The following is a 21,394-nucleotide window of genomic DNA, read 5'->3' as shown; positions in this document are numbered from 1 at the left end:
TCCCACAGAAGGTGAGAAGATTTGGCTGCCTCCAAATTACGATTATGCAATGCAGTCGTGGGGGCGGGTAGCAAGCCTCATGGAGCAGGGATCTTTACCTTGCTCTGCTAGCTGGCCATAAAGCATTGCATTTTTAAAATAATCATTATTGCATTTATAACCTGCCCCTTTCCCTGTTGCAAGGAACCCCAGGCAGCCTTCGTGGCCCTTCTCCTCCATTTTATCTTCACAACAGCTCTCAGGGGTGGGTTAGGCTGCAAGTCAGTGACTGACCCTAAGTGAGCTTTCTGGTAGAGGACACAGGCAAATGCTCTGAGTCCAGGCCAACATCACACTGGTACACTGGACTCCGTGGCAAATCTAGCAAATTTATTATCTACATACTGCCTTTCTCCAAAATACACAGGGAGGTTTGCAATTGTAAACTCGGTCTTGCTTTCAAAGATGCACAAGCTGAAAAGGGAAATAAGCCATTTCAGTGAAAAACCCCACGTACTGCGGTGAGGAACTCAGGTGTTTGGCCAAATCTGGGTTCTCTGGAAGACCACACCTCCTCTCCCCTGACCTCCAGTTGCTACATAATGACAGATGGAGTGGTCAGCGGGGGAGGCAGTTGTGGGAGGGGTCCCAGTCAGGCTGATGGAGGGGTCCAGGTTGCATCAGATGCAGCAAGGTGGAGTGGCTGCCCAGGGAGATGGTTCTGAGGAGGAAGAACCAAAGGATAGTTGATTCCAACAAAACTGATGGAGGGAAGCAAGTTGTCTTGCGTCTCCTTCAGATGCAGCGTGATGGAAGGGCTGCTGAATGAGTGAAACGGTCATCGCGTTCCCCTGTGTCCTGCAGCTATTAAAAGGCCGCGCTCTTTGCAGGGTTAGCTGCATGCAAGCCCAGTGGCTACATCTGAACAGGACACATGCACATTCACACGTGGGCGTACACACTGGAGAGGAGCAGGGGGTCCTGAAATGGAAGCTGAAACAGTCACGGACTAAGGATCGATTTGCATAGAGGCTGAAGCTGTGGCGATCTTTTCGCTCTGCTGGTTTCAGCAAGCTTCCAGTAGAGGGCTTCCTTCTAGTTCATCTACCAGAAATCCTGCTGGTAGACTGAGGCGTCCTGCAGTTAAGTTCCACCTCGCAGCTGGTGCAGTGAAACTTGCAGCTGGGGGACACTGAGCTGCAGTTAAATGGGGAATGCACTGATTTGTTGGGTCTTCCAACTAATGGCCAGACATTCGGGGCAGACAGAGCCAATGCCAGGGTCAGACAGGAATACTGTCAAGAGTGCTAGAAGGCCGGGGTAGAAACTGGCAACTCTGCGGAACAGCAGAAGCGTTTCTAAGCCAGAGGAGTAGGAAGACTGAGATATGAGAGAGCAAACAAGCTTAAGAGAAAGAGAGGAGAAAGGAACCACAAGGAATGAGCCCGGAAAAGGAATCATCCTGCTTTTCAAATTGTTGCTCTGTGCATTTATTTGTCTAGGTCTCCCTGAAGTTGGCGAAGAGACTGATGGTGCTGCTGAAGAAGGTGCCAGTGAGCCACTGATCGGTGGTGACACCAATGAAGATGACGAGGAGCAGAATTACTCCATTCAGGCCACTGACTTGAGCAGCAGTGGCAGCGGCCCCCAGCCCGAAGCCATCGGGTTTTTTCAGGCGTGTTGTCTGCCTGGAGTTATCTTGGTAAGAGTTTCTGATGTTGTCAGGAATACATTTACACTTCCATCTCCTAGCACAGGGACGGGGGTGCATGCAGGCTGTATATGGCTCCTGCTCTGTCCCTGAACTGAAAAAGTATATTTAAGTATTTCAATATTTATTTAAAAAGACAGTATCTGTAGTGGCCATCCAGCATCAGAAGCTGAAATGTAGACTCGCTGCAAGGTAAATTTGGCTCTTTTGGCTTTCCATAGCTGTTACAGAGCCCCCAAAGGGTTACCTTTAATTTTGAATACAAATTGAATTGCATTCTTGTGCAATGAAGCTATCTAATTTTGACAGCAGACTTGTATTTTCCCTGCTTTTAAAAACTTGGGGAAGCCATGTGGGCTGCGCAGTGTCCCAGGAGTCTGACTGCTGGCCCTCCTGCCATTGTCTACTTTGTTTTGGACAAACACCATAAGCATCTAGCAAGGATAGTCAGTGCCTTGAATCTCTAATACCTGAGGAACTTTACAGTTAGGATGGGAGGGAGGGTGGCCTGGGGAGGGTGGCCTGTATGACACTTCCTTTTCCAGCACCCCCGGTAGTGATACGAGTTGAGTGAGGTGTTCTCACCTGGAACTCTCCCGATCCCCCACCAGTAGCTAAGCTGGCTAGGATGGGCAGGAGCTGTAAGCCAAAGCGCATGGAGGGACACAAGCCTGCGCTACTCCAGGCGTGTTCCTTTTGCGGGGCGCTTTGGTTCTTTCCGTTGGTGGGTGGTGATGGTGGCGTGTTGTGTGCTTGTTTCAGTATTCCTTGGCCTACGCCTGCCTGAAGCTGGTGAACTACTCTTTCTTCTTCTGGCTGCCCTTCTACCTCAGCAACAATTTTGGATGGAAGGAGGCAGAAGCTGACAAGCTCTCGATTTGGTATGATGTCGGAGGGATTATAGGTATGAGTCTGAAGCAAACTGGAAACGTTTTTTTCCTTTCTCTGATTTTCTGGGTCTCTTAAAATCAGAACTGGATGTGGTAGGTAGTGGGGGACAGGCCAAGTTCCATTTCCTACCTAAGCAAGCCCGTGTGATGTGATGCAAATTGTGTTATACATCTCCTTGATTATTGGATGTTTTGTGGCACCTAAGACTATTTTTGCCCAAAAGTTAGAATGAAGAAGGGTTATGGGCCCTTTATCTTTCAGTCTATGGGCCAAATTCCATTTTGGAGAAGCTTTGGGGGTGAAATGTTCCTGTGGAGGATAGGTTGAAGGCAAAAAGAGGCAGCACCAACAAATAGCAGCATATATTAACTTAAAACGTACTGACAGAATATAAGCCATCAGAGATGCATTTCAAACTTTTAGAACAGGGAAAACTGTAACAAATGCCAGGACACCACCAAAGAATCAGTGGATGGGGAAAGCAGGCACGGTCTTCTGGTGAACCCCAGGAGGACCTGGGTTTGAACTCCTGGAGGGCTTCAGGTTCTGCACCCCAGGTGTAAGTGCATGGACTGGAAGCCATGAGAAGGACTCAGAAGCTGAACAGAAGCCTCCATATCTTGCCAGCTGCCATTGTTTAAAAGCACATCTGGTCCTTAAGTCTGGTGCAGAGCAGGGGATTAACTCGTCATCCACCGTGATTTGCGCTTGTCAGTACAATTTACAACAACTCGAACACAACAGTAGTTCCTAACCAGAAGGCCCTGCATTCCTTTTGTTGCTGCAGGTGGCACCATCCAAGGCCTCATATCCGATATGTTGCAGAAGAGAGCCCCTGTGCTAGCCATCAGCCTCACCTTGGCCGTTGTGTCTCTCTTTGGATACAGCCGTGAGTACTTCTCTGCTCGCTATGCAGGTTTGATTAGGGTGAGGTCAGGTGGTGCTTGCTTTTACTCTTGCCTGGTTCCAGACAAGGTGCAACAACATTTGTCTATAAAAAGGGAAGCAACTTGTGATCCTGCAGAGGTTTTGGCCTGCAACTCCCTTCAGCCCTGGCCAGCACCATTGGTGGCAGTTCTTGGGAGGTGTAGGGCCTTAGCCCTGATCAGTGACTTGAAGCATTAGCAGAGTGGTTCCATTGCATTCTGAGTGTTAATAAGGCTAGGATTTGGGGGCCATCTTGAGTTATCACAAAGAAGGTACGAAGAGCTCATGGATGATTAAACCAAGCAAACCTCCCTCTAATTTGGCCTGCTGTTTCTTTCAGGGGTCAGCCAGATGCTTTTGGGAGGCCCACAAGCTAACGGGTGTTCCGCTGAATGCTGCTTTTTGAACAAACTAAAAAAAATGGCCTACAGGAGAGACAACAAATTAGAGGGGTTCAGTGTAGCTCTCCCTGGCAATGAGGGGGTTGATAAGATATGGGCTGGATCTTTACCTTGACAAGGTGGCCCCTGTTCAGTATCTCCTGCGGCATGGGCGTGGCCCCTGTGGCCTTCCAGGTAATGCTCCACTACCATCGTCCTCCGCCAACATGGTTAGGAAGAGAGGCAGTCCAACACATCTGAAGGGCTGTGCTTTCTTTCCCTAACAGTGTGTTGGTCCACGAGGTTGAGAAACAGACTGTGTCAGATTTTTTGCATTGCATGAACCCCTGTTGCCATAGGATTCTGGTGTGTCAAGACTTTTGCCTCCCACAAGATTTTTTTTAATAGCCTAAAGGTGTGTATAATCTCATGGATGCAGAAAGATCAGCTTTTCTTTTTTCTTTGTTTCTCAGATAAGGGCTAATGTGCCAATAAGAGTGGGAGATGACCCTTTTCAGGCTGGGGGCTAGTTAGGCTTTTAGCTAAAACACCAGTATCTCCTGGGTGTGATGGGACAGGTGTTGAGGCAGAGCTCCCTGGATTTTGGAACGATGGCTTCAGGAGTGTTGTGAGCAACGGTGGAAGATCTATCCTCCCAATCTGAGAAACTGTGAACATGGATATTAAAACCTCAACACGTATTAAGATGTTCTTTTGCTTCTTCTCTCCATGCACACATGCATGGACATGCATACCAGTAAAATTAGCAGATTTCTCATCCCAGGTCATTTGACCCTGGCAGCCGTTTGTGCAGTTCCTTATCTACCTTGGCCAGCTTGAATTTATGGTCAGTTTTTCTGCAGTTGGGTGGAAGAACCCACTGCAGCAACTCTGCCTTCGTTTTAAAAGGAACAGGGCACAGGCTGTGCATTGCCACCACTGATTTAAAGGGTAGTAATGCACCAACCACTGGTAAAGACGGGGCTTACGGAACAGACGTTTCAAACAGACTCTAAGCCAAGCAGAGGAGGCTGAAGTCAGGGGCCAGACTAGATGGCCTGGGAGGCCCTTTCTGACTCATTGTGTTTCTCCCAGGCATGCATCTCTGGAAGAACTTTTACGATCAGTTCCTCGCTGCTGCTGAAGTATAAACTCAGGGTGTTTTCTTTTTCCATTATAGGTTCACCAAACAGCAAAGCTATCAACGCTGTTATCATGGCAGTCACAGGTAAGGGGCCAGTGCTGGCATTTCAGTGTGGCTGGAAAGGAGAGGAGGAAGACCAGTACTGGCATAACACTGGTCTGTGCTGCCGGGCGTTTGTGGTCATAGCTATAAGGCGTTGCTGTGTGTTCTTTCCCCCTTCCTCTTACAGAGGTAGCTCGCAATAGCAGCTGGACCCGCCCAGCCTTTCCAGATCAAACATTCATGTGTAGACTTGGCCAACTAGGAAATTGCTTCATGCCTTGAATACAACAAACTGCAGTCCACAAACGCATGTGCCATGCAAATGTGTTAAGTGTGTAAGGTGCCATGAGGCTCTTGGATGTGTGAAAGAGCTATCAACAGATCACAGGCAGAACTTTGGCATCATCCTGTACAGAACGACCTGATTTACATGGAGTTTTAACCCATGGTTTGTTGGCCTGACTGAAAGCTTTGGCTGCGGGGTGGTATAGAAACAAATACATGAATGAATAAATACCCATAAATGCCCTTTATGAATTTGCATGTAAAGATAACTCTAAAACCAGCATACCATGGTTAATTACATAATGCTTTATGTGTGAACCAGGTCAGTGCTTCTAAATCAAGTCTGTTGAGTTCACAATTTGCATGCATTTAGTGTTTCCAGGAGTGGGCCAGCCTTCTACACATAGCACATACATAGCACATGTATACATACATACATAGATTGTAGCACATAGCAGTACTGTATGCTCAGACTAAGAACGCCTTCACTGGTACCAGAAACTGTACCTGTCCTTTACCTGGCTTTCCTTCTCTTTTGCCTTTTCCTTCAATGTCCCTTAGGCTTTTTCATTGGAGGTCCTTCCAACATGATCAGTTCTGCCATTTCTGCAGACCTGGGGCGTCAGGAAATGGTGAAAAGCAGCAGCGAGGCACTAGCAACCGTGACAGGAATTGTGGATGGCACGGGAAGCGTCGGAGCAGCTGTGGGGCAGGTGAGAGAGATCCCCAAAGGATTCAGACTCATTTGTTAAAGAGCAAAGGTCAGAAGGATCTGACATCTTGTGTTTTTTAAAAGGTGAAAACTTCCCAGAGAACTTTAGATTTAGCGGTACTGAAGATCTTCTTTTAGTGTATTTGTAACAGTTCAATGAAGATGCAACTTGATCCTAGCATTTGTTACATCTCAAAATGGGTATTACAGCTGGTGGCCAAAATGTTCTGGGTAATGGAGCAACTTCCTTGTAAGCAAAGTTTCCAGTATCCAGGGCTTTTGGAGTTTAGAAGAAAAGGTGAGTAAAGCAGGATGTGAAAGGGGTTTAAAAAGCAGAGGGAAGTACTTCTCCTTTTCTCATATTGCCAGAATTTGGACCATCCAGTGATGCTAAATGGTGGGAGATTCAGGAGAGAGAAAAAGAAGGTATTTTTGATCCACATGGCATGTAGTACTGTACGGTTAAACTATAGAATTCACTGTCACAGTGATGGCCACTAGCTTCGATGGCTTTCTGAGGGGTTTAGAAAATTCATGGGAGGAAAGGCTACCAATGGCCACAAGTTGTGATGGTTACAGTAGCCCTGGGAGTTTTGGCTACAGGGCAACTACTGGCCAACAGAACCATATAAGATCAGGAGGCATGCATCCGCCTGTCACTGTACATCTATTCATCCTTATTGCTCTGCTGGAAGCTCTGCAGAAGCACCATGCCTTTGCAGACACTGGAAGGCCATGTCAGCTGCAGCACTGAGCTGCCCTGTTCCAGCAGTAATCTTTGCTTTAAGGGCAGCATGGAATACAGTTTGTGGGCTGCATAATAGATCATGAGAGGGGCTGGCAAAGAAGGACCAGAGCCTTCCATCATTCTTTCAACAGCCCCTCTTACCAGGTTTTTTTTTAAGCTATGTAGGCTAGTCCTTTGGGAGCTGATTTATAATGCTGCAACAGACGTATAATGTTTGATTCTCTGCCCCAGGGCTTGGATGTCTAGTTGGTAGAGATGGCATGACTTCCTTCTCTGAGTTTTCTTAAATGATATAGGAACTAGGGGACCATCTCTGACTATAAAGGTCATGTACAGATATGTGCAAGAAAGGAATCGAGGACTGGTTTTAGGGTACTGTTAAGGTGGCATGGGAATACAGTTTATGTTCTGGCAGAGTAACCAGCTTCTGCACCAGAACACCGCAGAGCCTGCCAGAGCTAGTGTTCAACCCCCCACCCGCAGCCCCTTAGATTTCAAACTGATGCCAGGGGATTTCTCCAGCAACTTAGCAGTAGTGCTGATTTGTGTGTGCCTGTTGTGGGTGGTAGTGGCCTTATCAGTCTTGGCTTTCTTCTATCCCTGGAGCAGTTTGCCCTCTGACATCAAATCACATCACATTCCTCTTGAATCTTCTCAGTGCCCAGAGATCTCAATGGCAAGCATCCACTTTACAATTAATCTAATCTTTTTACCTGGACACATTGCTATTTTTGAATTTCACACATCAGCGATAGAAGAGAGGGCTTTGGGTCAGTTGAATTGCATCCTCCACTTTACCTGAGGTTATAGTTAGGTGTGTAACAGCATCTTTCTATTGCAACCAGCTGCTGTCCCACTACTAGGCTGTCTCCCTTGGTGAGATGTGAAGCAGCAAGGGTACATCAAATATCTTTAAACAGAGAGAGACTAAGGGTGGAATCCTATGCACGTTTAGGCAGAAAAATGGCTGACAATTCCCAGCCAGTGGAAAAAAAGCCATGTGACATGCACGTGGTGGGCATGTCATGAGTGGAGCTGGCTGGTGCCGGAGGTCAGATTAGATGGCCCGGGATGCCCCTTCTGACTCGCTCTGTTTCTCTGTTTCTAAAAGAATAGATTCTTTTCAATAAATATCAGGCTGCCTCAACTAATCATAGTATAGGATTTCCTGTGCCTGCAGTGTCTACCTTCTCACAGTTCTGTTGTACATGTTTTCCCACACTGAAAAGAGGAGCCTTCCCCCTCATTTTCCAGAGGTGACCTTTCAGTTTGAAAGAGCTTCTGATTAACCCACTGACAGTGACTGAAAAATTATAGACTAAATCAAACTTGAGAGGTTATCATCATCTTCTGACTTCAGGAATTGGTATCTGACTGCTTGCTGTCCTCTTCCCTTCCCAGTCCTCCTCCTTTTCTTACATCATGCATTTTAAATCATGGGGTTTCATACAGAGATTTCTAGTCCTCTATAAAGCACTTGGGAAACTGTTGTAATTGTATAAATGGTTCAGAGAAGTTTGTATGTTGAAATCTGACAGCTTGTGAAGCAAGGAATGGCCACTGAAGGAGGGGGATTCATGCTGAATCATTCTTGAATCTGGAAAAAGCAAATGAATGTAATAGAGATGGAAGAAAGAAAAGTGTCTTTGCATGTTAAGTGTCCTTTAATGGCTTAATCTCTCACTGTATTTCCCCCACTTTCAGTACCTGGTATCATTGATCCAAGAGAAGCTGGGATGGATGTGGGTCTTCTATTTCTTCATTCTGATGGTAAGGGCCCTATTTACTTTTACTTGAGACTAGAGGGGAAAAATAAGTTCCTGATGGGATTTTCATGGGAGACAAGAAGTTCTAAAAACAATTAGCTGTCATAGAGCACATTCAGTTGTTCAAAGCCCTTTGCATGCATCCTATCCTCTCAACAACATTGGTGCAAATGATCACCCCCATATTTCAGCTGGAGGCCAAAGCTCAGAGCTTGGCTTCAGGCCACCTGCAGTGTGATCCTGTGTGTCTGCTCAGCATCTAATTCAGTGGGATTTAACTATATAGGATGAAAGCCCTGTTCTGCTAATGGAAGATGTGTGAGTCAAACCAAGGATTTCCTGATTGTTAGCTCAGTCTCTTAGCTGTTACACCTTTTGTATAGCTTGGAGTTCAGTTTCTCAGCCCTGTGAAGCTGCAGCAGTAGCTTCTGCTGCTAGCTTTTTCTGGGACTAGACTGGTATGGTGGCTGACCTACCCCTTCTCTGTTTTCAGAAGCTTTTGCTGCACTAGCCAAAGCCATCAGAAAGATGCAGATTTCAGTCCCTCTCTTAATTCAGATGGCCTGAGATGAAAGTGAAATAATACGCTTGATAAAAGATGGGAAATTGTGTGCGGCAGGGTATGTGCCAGATTAAAGGTGGAGACACAGAGAGATGCTGTGTCATTCAGTGGCCTGATTTTCAAGGCTTTTCTGTCTAATGGTGAAGTGTGTCTGCCAGGAGTGATTCACTGGACACTTGGGGTTGGTAGGGGGGCAATGTTTGCATTTTATTACTGGTACGGTGGAGTTCTCACAAAGGGGTAGGATCTCCTCACCTCTGCAGGTAGAGTCATTTGCATGAGCTGAAGAACAGGGGGGCATAAAGGGTAGGCCTGGTGGGACACTTGCTGAAGGCCAACGTCCTGGTGGGAGCTCAAGAGCAAGACTCCCTGGGCTGCTGCTCCTCTTCACCACTGCAGCCTGAGCGTAGCAGCCATGCAGTCCAGTGTTCAGTTTACACAGCTCACAAGTAGCATGCTGGTGCAGCAGCACTTTTTGCTCATCCTCTGCAGCCACTGCTCTACAAGAGTGCTACGTCTCTGCTACTGAAGGCAGCTTATAGTCATTGGCCTGGCAGCCATGAACACCCTTCTCTTCCATGAATTTGCCTGTTTTAAACCATCCAAGCTAATGGCCATCACTACACTGTGTGGAAGTGAATTCCCTAGTTTAACTATGCTCTGTGTAACAAAGTCTTTTACCTCTTCCTGAATCTCCCACCAATCGGCTTGGAGGGATGACTCTGCATTCTATTAGAGGGAAGAGAGAAACATTTTTCTCTGCACTCACTCCTTGGTACATTTCTATCCTGCCTTCCCTCGTTTTCCCTGTCTAATCCACTCCCTTGGCTCCCAGATGTGGTAGCTGGTCCATTTGGTTTTTCGCATAGTACAGGTACGGACATGATGGGCTGCAGGTTCCAGCTGAGCTCTTGTGGGCGAGGGCCATAACTGAGTGTTAGAGTACTTGCTTGGCAACCAGCAGGTTGCAGGTTTAGTCCCGGCATCTCCAGTAGAAGAGATAAGGGGTGAGGAACTGTGGGCCGGGGCCAAATCTGGTCCTCCCGGGGAATGGTCACGTTCCTCCAGGCTCATCCTCTTTTGCCAGAGATCTGAATTGATGCATGCAGAGGGACCCATGAAATGAAGCCTGAGGGCTGGTCTAATGTGCTTGAAATGACCCCAAGAGCTAGTGGCGTCCTTGAATCACTGTGCACACCCATGCTAAAGCCCTTACCTCCCTTTCTTTTCACAGACCACTTTAACAGTGCTGTTCATCACACCTTTACTAGCAAAGGAAATCCGCATGCTCCTGGTGCAGAGGCAGCTGCGCAGGGCGGCTGGTTGACACCGCCCTCGTGTCGCCATCCAATGGAACTCTTCCAGGAAGACCACCCAAGGGAGAGGGGTGTTTTTAGAACTTTTAGCACTTCACTTTTACTTCTTAATTTACCTGGAAGGCTTTGCTGCTGAGAAGTCAGAGCCTAAAGTCATCGCAACAGTTGGCTGCCACTTAGACATGGCTGTTTGTTTGGAGAACTTATTGAGCAGGCCAGAGAAGGACATTTTCCTTTTGATTGTTACCTCTTGTTCCTTGGACTACTTGAAGAAGTAGTCAAAATCATTAGGTAGGACCTTGACCAGGCTGAAGCATTTTGGGCTGCAGGTGGGGGATCTCACCTATGAATCCTGTCCCAGAAAATTTAATCTCTTTGTATGCAGAAAATGAGAAGGTTCAAGAAAGGAATTCAGACATGCCTCCTTTCCATCATGCTGGTTATCTCTGTGAAAGAAATGACCAGAATGGAGGTGGGTGGTGAGCGGATCATTCAAAGCTGCAAGCCCTACCTGCAGCCTGAAGTGGTACAGTCCAGGGAAAGCTTTACCACTTGATGCTGATTACTTTGGATAAGGTAGCCCTCCTGTATTGTTTGTACTGTTCTAAGCCTTTATCTTACATCTGGATACCTTACAGTTGACAGATGTCTAAAACTGACAGGCTTCTTTACAACTTAAGCAAGAGGGAAAAGTCTTTTCATTTGATACCAAAACACTGTTTCAAATTTGCCTCAGGCCAGTCCAATGTAAAGTTTTCAAACTGATGGTGCCATCTCTCTGCCCCCTGGTTTCCTCCCTGGCTGTTTGTTTACAAAATGCCTAGCAGGAAACTGGAGGAGCAGCCCAGATCCTTAGCATCCTCATGTAAAAAAAGAAGTCATGTTTTTATTCTATTTTTAAATACTTGTGCCAGTGTTATGGCCTGTGCTCATTTAACCTTCCTGTGTTTAACTGTGCAATTGCATTCCATACTTGATTTATTTTTCTTTTAACTGCCTCATGTGCAAGAATGAGACTGCATCTCTGGAGATGTGCCAGAGCCAAATCATTTCATGCAGAAGCATGGCAAAGTTTTACCAGTGTCCTTAAAATTAAGGTGAATGTGATTTTGAATGGCGTTCAGCAGCTGATCAGTGGGGAGGGTTTAATTATCAGATATGCTCTGGTGTCTGGTCAGCTGTGATCACTTGCACTTGATATCCATTGAGAGAAGATTGAAGACTTCTAGGGGAGTCAGCCAGGTTTCATCTCTCCATTCTGGCCTAAAAGAACATGGTTGAATGATCCTTCAACCTGCACCAAAGGCATCTTGAAGGTGGAATTTACTATCACAAAATGTGCAGAATGACTGCCAAAATAGGCAGCCTTTCCATTGCCCCCTTTCCTTTGTTGAGTTCTGCATAGTTCAGCATGGTCCATGGACCTCATGCCATAGAATGACAGTAGAAAAATGCAGTTTGGTGGTGTCAGAAAATGATGCCAGCTGAACTCAGTAGGCATATTTCATGGCACCCCACCCTGGCAATAAGCTGTGGTGGGTGGTTGTCATGTGAACAATCCACGGTGTGCCTGATAGATGATCTGGCTCACCCTAGATGGCTGCTCACACTCCCTTCTCAGTCCTCCCATGGGCATCCCAGCTGCCCCTGCAGGAGGACCAAGTTGTCTCTTCCCCCTCCCCAGGGCAAGGGTGAGTCATTTGGGGCTTGCTGCAGTTGTCTTTCCCCTTTAAACAGGCTCCCTTGATCATGAAACCTGGATTTTCAGGGCTGCAGTAGCACCTTGGAAGGACTGTCCAGGGCTGTCCAGCTCTTTTTCAACCCCTGCTCCCAATTTTTTACCAACATTTGTGTTTTTCTACAAGCATTTTTATACCCACTCCTGCACAACTCTGAATGGGGAGCCTTGGGTGGGCATTGTGCAGGGGCTTGCCCATGGGCACAGCCCCTGGGCATTGCCCCACAGAAGCAACAGGTAAATTTATTTCTTCCCTTTGGTTTCCTCTGACAGCTTTCAAAGGGCAAGCCATCAAATGTAAGCAAAGCTGTGGATGATCTCCTGAGACTGAGGGGGAAGAAACAATTAAGGCACAGTCCTGGCAAGTAAGGCACTGCCAGCTAAGGAATGCTGGGAATTGTGGAGCTTTTTTCTGTCTAAACATGCATAGGATCGTGCCCTTATTTGCAAATTTGGAGGAAAAGGGATTTTTTTCTTTTCCAAAACTGCCTTTATAAATATTCAATGTGCAGCGATAGCCTTTCTTTTGTGCTATTATTATTTATGACTACAAGTGTTTGAATCATGTTGTGACTCCTGTGAATGAAACGTTCTTGGTATTTTCAGGGCCTCTTACTTGTTCGTTGCTCAACCATTGTGTGCTCTCTTCTAGCAGTGCTGCTCAGTTCCACTGTTCTTCAGGATGTGATCATTTCTGGGTGTTTCCTTTTTTTTAAAAAAAGGGGAGAGTCTTTCTTCTCTTTGCTTTTAATTTGGCTGCCTAATCCATCAGTGGCATGAAGATGTAGATTAGATATTCTTTTTCTTCCTTGTTCCTTTTCCACTCCATTGCGGCATCAGCTGTTGTGTGGGTTTGTCCTGACGAGAGATGCTCTTGATCCGTCTGGTTTGTTTTATTGCTGAAAAGACACTTAAATGGTTTGACCTTCATAATAACGACATGCTCTGAATTCTAGACCTGCTGTAGATAAAAAGCCTTTCCCTAACCTTTAGGGTCTATGCACACAATCACTTTCCCACTTTTTGTTAACTTGATCGGGGTGATCCACAAAGCACTACGTCTTTAAAGGGAGTCCGATATTTGCTCAGCTCCCACCTCACATGTCTGTGCAACACTAGGAAGGTTGGGAAAAAAAGCATTTGTCAGAATAAGTCCTCAGAATCCCAAGTTTGAAATGTCATTCCTCATGAGTAGCTTGGTTGGCCAGAGATGAAGCCAGGTATATTCTAAGGTAGCTTTCCCTAATTTGGTGCCTTCACGATGTGGCAGTTCCTATCATTCCTACCCTGCACGGCCATGCTGTGCCAGCCAGGGATGATGGGAGTCATGTCAAATGCATTTGGAGGGTGCCAGGTTTGAGAACTCGTGGAACTCGTTTTGACAGAGGATGCCTGTTCAGACAACTAGTTCTACTGCACTGGGAATGCCTGTTGTCCTTCAGCCTAGGAAGGCCATAAGCCTCAAAGCCTTCACTTCAGCACTGCATAAGATGACTCGCCAACGTTTCCATTCAAAGGCTGATATTTGCAAACTATTCTATGGATTCTTCAAAACACTCCATACTTGACTGATAACTAGTTAGGCACTTTCCACCCATATGTTTGTCTTTCAGATCTGCTACTTTGTGTAACTGAGAGGAAATGTTGTTAACTTTACAAATTTTCATGTGAATAAATTATTTTTGGTAAATTGGAACATTCTGTGTATGCATCTTGTTTTGCTGTTGGGATGACGCGGGCTGATGTGCACGTCCCTCCTTTCAAGTGTCATGTTGTGACCATGTGCAAGACAGTAAGGCGGCTTCCTCCTGTTGTTACCCTTTGGATGTTTTAGACTTCAGTTCCCATCAACCCAGGGTACATGGCAGGTGATCAGGAACTGTGGGAGTTGTTGAAAACATCAGGAAGGTTCAGGGTAGAGGAAGGTTGCTATATATAAATCATGGAACATATTACAAGAACGAATATTCTGGCATGTTAAGTATACACACATCTGTCCAATACACACACAACCAGAGAAGTGCAGCAGGTTACACTGGCACTGGTTCCCTGATTGTACACAGAACATGACATCTGCAGGGGCCCCATGGTAACTTAATGTGCATGTAGTTGCATTGTGGTTGCTTTCATACTGCTGTATCTTAAGGACTGGTGGTAGATCAGCACTTTGGACTGCCAAGCTTTCTCAGACAGGTTTCTAAAGCCACATGGAAGGCTCTCAAGCCTGGAGCCACATGCTCCAGGCTTTTGTGGATCCTCAGACAAGACACCCCCAGTGGGCCTACCTTCTTGCTGCCGTGGTCATCAGCTGCTCTTGCTCTTCCTCCTCTTTCTCATCACTGCTACCACTGGTGTTCTTGGCAGGCAGAGAGCTGGAGAACGGCAGCCGTGGCCCCTCCTGCTCCCCGCTCTCACTGCCACCACTGCCATTGCTCTCTGGGCAGAGTGGGCGGCATGCTGTGATGAGGAGCAGCTGCTCCGGGAGGCTCTTGCCAGGTGGGCTCCTCAGCAGGTCCCTGACCCTGCCCTCGCCACGGGCTCTGATTGCAGAGAGCACTTCCTTGGGTGTGGACGTCTGGCAAGAAAAGGTCCATCTGGGAAGGTGGTGCTTTTGAATGTCTGCCGGTTAAGCAGGTTTTACAGTCCTGGTGCCCAAGGCAGTGGGGAAAGGAGTCAAGCCTGCAGCGCCAGGAAAATGACATGCCTCTTGAGTGCAGACGGGAGGCACGAAGGAGGCCTGCAGGGAGAGCTCAAGTGGAATGGTGCTCCAGTCTAGAACCTGCTGGCCAAGCATGGCCCAGGCTCAGAGCTACAAGCTGCTTCCACTGAATCAAGAATAAAGCTATCAAGACCCACCCAATGCAAAAAAGCCCCACCTTATCTTGTCAACTGCCTGGGAATAGAGGAAAGAGTTGATGCAGAAAAGATAAGGATGTTGGTGCCAGGTGGATCTCACTGGGGAGATCATTGCATGGTTGGGCAGCAGCGGCAGGAAGGCCTCTTCCCCTTCTGCCACTGCAATGAATGTAAGAAGATCCATGTAGGATCAGATCAGCGCTCCATCTCGTAGATCTGCATACAGCCAGTGGTGTTGTGTATGCCCACTGTGATAATGCCCAGAGCTGAACAGGGTTTGCCGCTCTGCACATGGCTTCCTTGCTTGTTGCATGAATTCTTTCCTCACCCTGGGCTACGGATCAGATGGCACATTAGTCTATTATTCCAGTGCCAACATATTCATTGGTAAATGAAGTTCTTGCCGCTGGTCATCAATGGTGTTGCAAGGCAGTTGGGTAAGGGAAACAAGGGGGACAGCTCCTTAGCTAGGATGTGTGACCACTGCACCAGCGATCTGCCTATTAATTGAGAATTTCAAAACACACAGTACAGTAGAACTGGGTTATTCTACTAGGCAGGCCAAACCCTAAAGTGGTTCTTTGGATCCTGGTCTTTGCCTTCACTAAGTTTCAACTCCTCTAAGCAAGTTTCTACTTTCAAACGTGATGCTCTTTATGAGCTGGCAATGATGGATGTCACAGTCCAATGCACCTTGGGAGCACCACATCGGAGAAGGTTGGTCTAGGGCTGGCCACTTTTACCAGCAGCAAAAGATCCCAGGTTAATAATCCTTTCTGTGCTTACAAGTGCAAGCTAGATACTGTGTGGTTAGACTTTGAATTGGGAGTTGCAGAATGAGTCACTCAGTTTCATTATGGCAGAAATTCTCAAACTGGTCTGCAAACTTTGTTCAGCTGGTGTGTGGCCAGTTTGTAGACCAGTTTATTTGGATATGCCAATTTTTGTGCAGACGTTTAAGCCATTTAGCACCTGCTCCTTGCTAGCAGTTGTACGAAGGGGTCACTATTTTGTACTGTATCGTTATCCTATGCCTGGAAATTAGTTGGAGCAACTAGTGGGGAGAAAAGGTGGCACTATTAATGTGGGGAGGCATGACATTGCAGGATTAGCAGGCTACTGGAGGAGAAGAGGGGCTAGAGTTAGGGGCTACCATCTCAGTTATGGGGCTGTGTTGCCTGATGTGTTTTTCTTGACTGGACAAAGGATTGGTGATCTGATAGTGGGGCAATTAACATCTAGCTATTATAGTCAGATCACTTCCTATTGAGGTTGATACATCCAGCAGACTTTCCTCTCCATACGGGTGGGAACCTATAAAATGGTTCACCAACAGAAGCAAATGGATTATCCTAATCTAGAGGGCTCAGAGATTTTTCTGCTGGCGTGGCTGGTGCTCCTGTTGAAGCCCATACCCCTCTGGGAAATACAGATATTACTTGGGGCAGTTGACACATTCGTGTCCCTGTGCCCTCTCTCTGCTCAGGGCCTGGCCAGCACTTTGGTGTACACTGCAGATGAGGACAATGAAGCAAGAGGGAAGACAGTGAGAACACGGCTAGAGGGAATCATGTGCTGTGCTGATTCTGGCTGAATGCAGATTAGAGCTTGTTACTGAACCTATTCTGGATGTCCTGGTGGCAAAAAGGGAGTTCTTCCCCGTCAGCATTGCATCTTCCCAGTGTCGTCTAGCAGAGATGTTCCTTTGTGCTACAAGCAGGACTAGGAAGAGAGTTGGTGGAATCTTCAGTCACACACTGTGACAGGTTCTCATAGCATTTTGATAATAGAATCATGGAATAGTAGAGCTGGAAGGGACCAGAGGGCCACTGGGTCCAACCCCCTGCTCTGTGCAGGACTCCAGGTTAAACCATCCCTGTCAGATGGCAGTCCAGCTGCATCTTGAACGGCTTCAGGGCTGGTTTTGGAAGGGAAACCATCTTGTTCACCTTCTGGGAGGTTCTTGCTGTGGGAGGAATAGGGGAATGTAACCCTGCCGAGTCTCTTGGACCTCTTGGCAGCTTTCAGTACCATCCACCAGGACATCCTTCTGGATAGGTTGTCGGGGTTGGGAGTTGTTGCCATTGCACTGCAGTGTTTCTGCTCTGACATGAACGGCTGATTCCAAAAGGTGGAGATGAGGACTATTGCTCTGTCTCTTGGCAGTTTTGCCATCAGGTGCCACGGGGCTGTATTCTGTCACCCATGCTGTTCAGCATCTTCATGCAACTGCTGGGCAGTTACCTGGCTGTGTCAATTGTCAATATGCAGATAACAGCTTTTATCAGTGTGGTGTAGTGATTAAGTGCACAGGACTGGGAGTCAGGCAATCTCAGATGGAGCCAACTGGGTGGCTTTGGGCCAGTCGCAGGCTCTCAGCCTAACCTACCTCACAGGGCTGTTGTTGGGATATGATTGAGAGCAGGAGGAGGAGAACAATGTGAGCTGCTTTGAGTTTGTTCTAAGAAAAAAGTGGGATATAAATCTAATAATAAAAAAACACCCCGCTCTGTCTGTTCTTTTAATCAAACCTGGATGGGGCAGGGGGCATCAGGGCCAGTGCCTGACTGCAGCAAGGACATGGGTGAAGGCCAATAAACCGAGACGCAGTCCAGGCAAGGAGGAGATGCTGCTTATGGGTGCTTTGTCTTCTCAGCTAAGTGGAAGGGGCTGCACTACCCTACGGGATCGGGCTCATAACTGGGAGGTGCTCTTGGATCCAGCTTTGTCACTGAGGCCCAGGTGGGCTCGGAGGCATGGGGCACCTTTTATCAACTAAGGCTGATACATCAACGGCATTCTTATCAGGACAGAGATAGCCTAGCTACGATTATCCATGCTCTGATCATCTTTTGTCTGGATGGTTGCAATGTATTATCCTTGGGGCTGCCTTTGAAAGTGGTCTGGAAACTTGAGCTTGTCCAAAATAGGGTAGTAAAATTGTTAATGGGGACTGGCTGATGTGATGCCGGTACTTTTCCATCTGCACTGACTGCCAGTCCATTCCAGGCCTGTTTGGAAGTGCTGGAATTAACATTCAAAGCCTGACATGGCTTAGGGTTCGTTTTCAGCTGTCCCTCCCCTGCCAAAGGTAGTGAGGTGGGTGGTGACTAAAAAGAGGGCTTCTTCTGTTGCATTGTGCTGCTGGTGGGATGAACTCCCCAGAGACACTTACTCAGCATCAACGGTTTCCCTTTGAACGGTTAGTTTTTTGGTTTCTGTTGTTTAAAATCTGTTCTGTCATTTACATCTTTGCACTGGTGCTAGGTGCTATTTTCATTTTATATTGTTTCAAACTTAAATGTTTACACTGCATTTTAGCAAGTTGTATTTTAGGGTTTTAATTGCTGTGTACCACCTGGAGAACTTTGGCTATTGGGTGGTATTGAAGTAGGGGAAATAAATAAGATCTGAAGCCATTTTGACCAGGGCAGGAACACTGAACAGACTAACAAGGTTCTGGCCCAGGGCCTTTGATTTTTATAACACAGTGCTGGCACTGTCTATTAATGCTCTCTGAAAAAAGCAAGAAGTTCAGAGGGGCCCTTCTCAGCTGCCTGGCTGAGGGCCCATGATTTTCCTAATGCAGCGCTGGTTTGGATGCTGATGACAATGCTGGCACTGAAGGGAAAACAAAGTGCATTCAGGACTCTGCGGAGACAGCCGGCAATTTTTAAGTGGCCTGCAAAACTGCAGATTTAGACAAGTGCTGCCTTGTGGGGTACATTTTGAGCTGAACATCTGCATACAGCCCCAGTCCTTTCCCTTCCCATCCTTGACTGCCTCACATCTCTGAGTCCAATAGCCTTTGACTCTGGCCAGGATCTCGTGGCCCTTTGGTCGGATACGTTTCCTGCTCTTGCTTCACGTGTTTGCTTTACCTAAGAAACTGAGGCTATTAGGATTAATGATTTCTGATAACATGGCCCAAACACTATGGCTTCTCCCCTCCTATTACCACACCAACACACACAACTTTATCTGCACTCCCTTCATCATTCGTTCTAAACACCTTCCAAGTGCTGTCTAGAGACTCATCTCTCCATCTCAAAAGCTGCCTGCCTGCCATCCGTCCAAAAGCTTGGGAGAGAATTTTCATCTTTCTTTCTTTGCTGCTTTCAAGATAGATATTCACACTCTGTGTCACCCCTTCCCCCTGCCCCCAGCCACCAGTAATCCCTGTTTTTGGAAATCCGCCCCAACATCTCTGAAGTCAGAACAGCTTAAGGCATCATCCAATGAACGCTAAGCAGAAAAAAGTACTACAACTTCCAGCATTCCCTAGTCAACATGGCTAGCTGGGGCATGCTGGGAACTGAGGACTTTTTTCCTGCCTAAACATACATGGGATGGTGCTTTCAGTCACTCAAACCTTCTCACACCTGGCACACTGTATGTATTACACACAGCCAGTGTAGGGAGGCCATGAGAAAGTCAGGTGAGGGCTTTGTAGACTCAGGTTCAAATCCCCATGAAGCTCACAGGGTGACATTGGGTCAGTAAGTGTCACTTAGTCTATAGGACTGTTGTGAGAATGAAAATCTTTGTGGGAAGCCATGAGTCCCGTCTAAGGTCTCTGGAGGAAGGATGGATACAGAAAAATCAGCAGCAGCAATAACCCACCTATCAGGTAGGATAAGATTGCAAGTAACACATGTGTTTAGAGGCTGCAGCACCGAATAGTTTTTAAGTCACTGTAATTCTGTGGAATGTGAAAAATGTTACATTTCTAATGCAGATTAGATCTTCTTGCAGCATAAACTGCAGTGCAGCTTTTTCCAGCTTGGTTCCCTTGAGATGTAGTTTCTGTTGGCAAAGACATTTGTCCCAAGCTATTGCTATGCAGTGGTGAAAGGAAGAGTACCTGGGGCTGTATCTTATGACATTGATCACTTGGGCATGGTGGCTGCCTAGGTGGCCAGGCTATTCCTCCAATGCCTTGTCAAACTAGTTCAATCATCTCCTCAAGCACAGAATAAAACCCGCCATCCAAGGAAGTTACGAAAGCCAAGGCCATTGGATAGTTCCTGAGGAGGGGTTTTAATACTGCCTCCTCCAGTCCAGTGCTCTCCAGATGCGTTGGCTACACCTCTGCAGGTAGCGTCTAATGGAAACTGTAGCCCCAACCTCTAGGGGTACCAGTTTTGGAGAAGGCTGTTTTTAATGCCATTATGTCTTGGGAAGCAAGATTTAGGGTGGATGCCAGCAAGTACTTCCTGACCCCTAGGGTATGGAATGGGCTTCCATGGGAGGTGGTTGAAGCCCCATTGGTGAGGGTGTTTAGCGATAGGCTGGACATGCACATGGTAGGCATGTCATGAGTGGAGCCGGCTGGAGCTGGGGGTCAGACTAGATGGCCTAGGAGACCCTTTCTGACCCACTCTGTTTCTATGTTTGTCTTGTACTGTTTTTCAGTGGGGCAGGATGGGTCCATATTTCTTTATTAATCAGCTTTATATCCTGCCATGTTCTCTTCTGAGTCAAGAAGCCCTTCGTCAGCAGTACGCCTGCACTTGGCCCTCCCGCCATCTCATGTTGGCTGCCAGCGAATACAACGGAAAGACAGTTGCCATGGGTCTGATGTTGACTCTTGTGCCTGGTGGATCAGCACCTGCCATCCTTGGACAGCACTTCATATATTTGCAGCCATTCTGAGCAAAGAACCAGATGCTCCATCTCTTGGCCTGACCCATCAGAAATAAAAAGTGTCAAGCAGAGGGAAAGAAGAACTATGAGCAGAGGCAAGACCATTTAAGGCCGCAGCCCAATGCCCTGTACTGCTGGCAGATGCAAACCTCTGAGCTTGGAGGCTTCCATGGATCCAGTGCATAGAGTGAACTGCAGGGGCAGTTGTCCCTGCTCCCATGGCACCTCATGCCATGCATTTCATCCAGATGGTGGATTTGGCCACTTTGGTAATGTGCCAGGAAGGAGGCTGCGGCGTTATCTCAACGTGGTCTAAACCATCTGTCCCAGACTCGTCCCCTCCCCTCCGGGGCCCAGTTGTATCCTTGCAGAGACAGCTGGTATGGATCTTTCTATGCTGGTTGTGAGGAAGGCTTGGCTTATGCAATCCCAGTTCTGAGGCTGCATAACCTCGGAGCTGGGGTTCTGAATTAATCCTATGCCCCCTCCAACATTGGGAGGCCATAGGATCATATGCTTAGGGTGCAATCTTATGCAGCTAAGACAGTTTTTCTGCCCAAACTTGGATAGGTTTGCACCCTAGATGATGTACTAGCTTGGGGCAAGATAAAGTTCCCCACCTGTTCCCAGAAGTCACCTGCCATAATTCTGACAGTGGAGGCAGCAAAATAATTTTCTATGGAAGATCTTG

At 47.1% G+C, this 21,394-nt stretch overlaps 1 protein-coding gene across 4 annotated transcripts in view; it reads left to right on the top strand.

Annotated features, from left to right (window-relative positions):
• The window catches only part of SLC37A3 (solute carrier family 37 member 3), a 38,230-nt gene extending 17,178 nt beyond the window's left edge, over window positions 1-21,052 (top strand). For 2 of the 4 annotated variants that reach the window (XM_044441041.1, XM_044441042.1), the window contains 7 exons: window positions 1,482-1,681; window positions 2,453-2,594; window positions 3,369-3,470; window positions 5,069-5,116; window positions 5,921-6,072; window positions 8,524-8,589; window positions 20,473-21,052. In XM_044441041.1, coding sequence (XP_044296976.1) covers window positions 1,482-1,681; window positions 2,453-2,594; window positions 3,369-3,470; window positions 5,069-5,116; window positions 5,921-6,072; window positions 8,524-8,589; window positions 20,473-20,712 — 950 coding nt within the window. In that variant the 3' untranslated portion in view covers window positions 20,713-21,052. Of the gene's footprint in view, window positions 1-1,481; window positions 1,682-2,452; window positions 2,595-3,368; window positions 3,471-5,068; window positions 5,117-5,920; window positions 6,073-8,523; window positions 8,590-10,381; window positions 13,898-20,472 lie in introns of those variants that run through there. The other 2 variants (XM_044441043.1, XM_044441044.1) reach the window with 1 other exon arrangement.
• The last annotated feature ends 342 nt before the right edge of the window (window positions 21,053-21,394 follow it).

The sequence above is a fragment of the Varanus komodoensis genome, unplaced genomic scaffold, assembly GCF_004798865.1.
Source record: "Varanus komodoensis strain SLA01 unplaced genomic scaffold, ASM479886v1 scaffold39, whole genome shotgun sequence".
In the NCBI taxonomy this organism is placed as follows: domain Eukaryota; kingdom Metazoa; phylum Chordata; class Lepidosauria; order Squamata; family Varanidae; genus Varanus; species Varanus komodoensis.
Note: the sequence above shows the minus strand (reverse complement) of the source record. Positions and strands in the feature narration are given on the sequence as shown.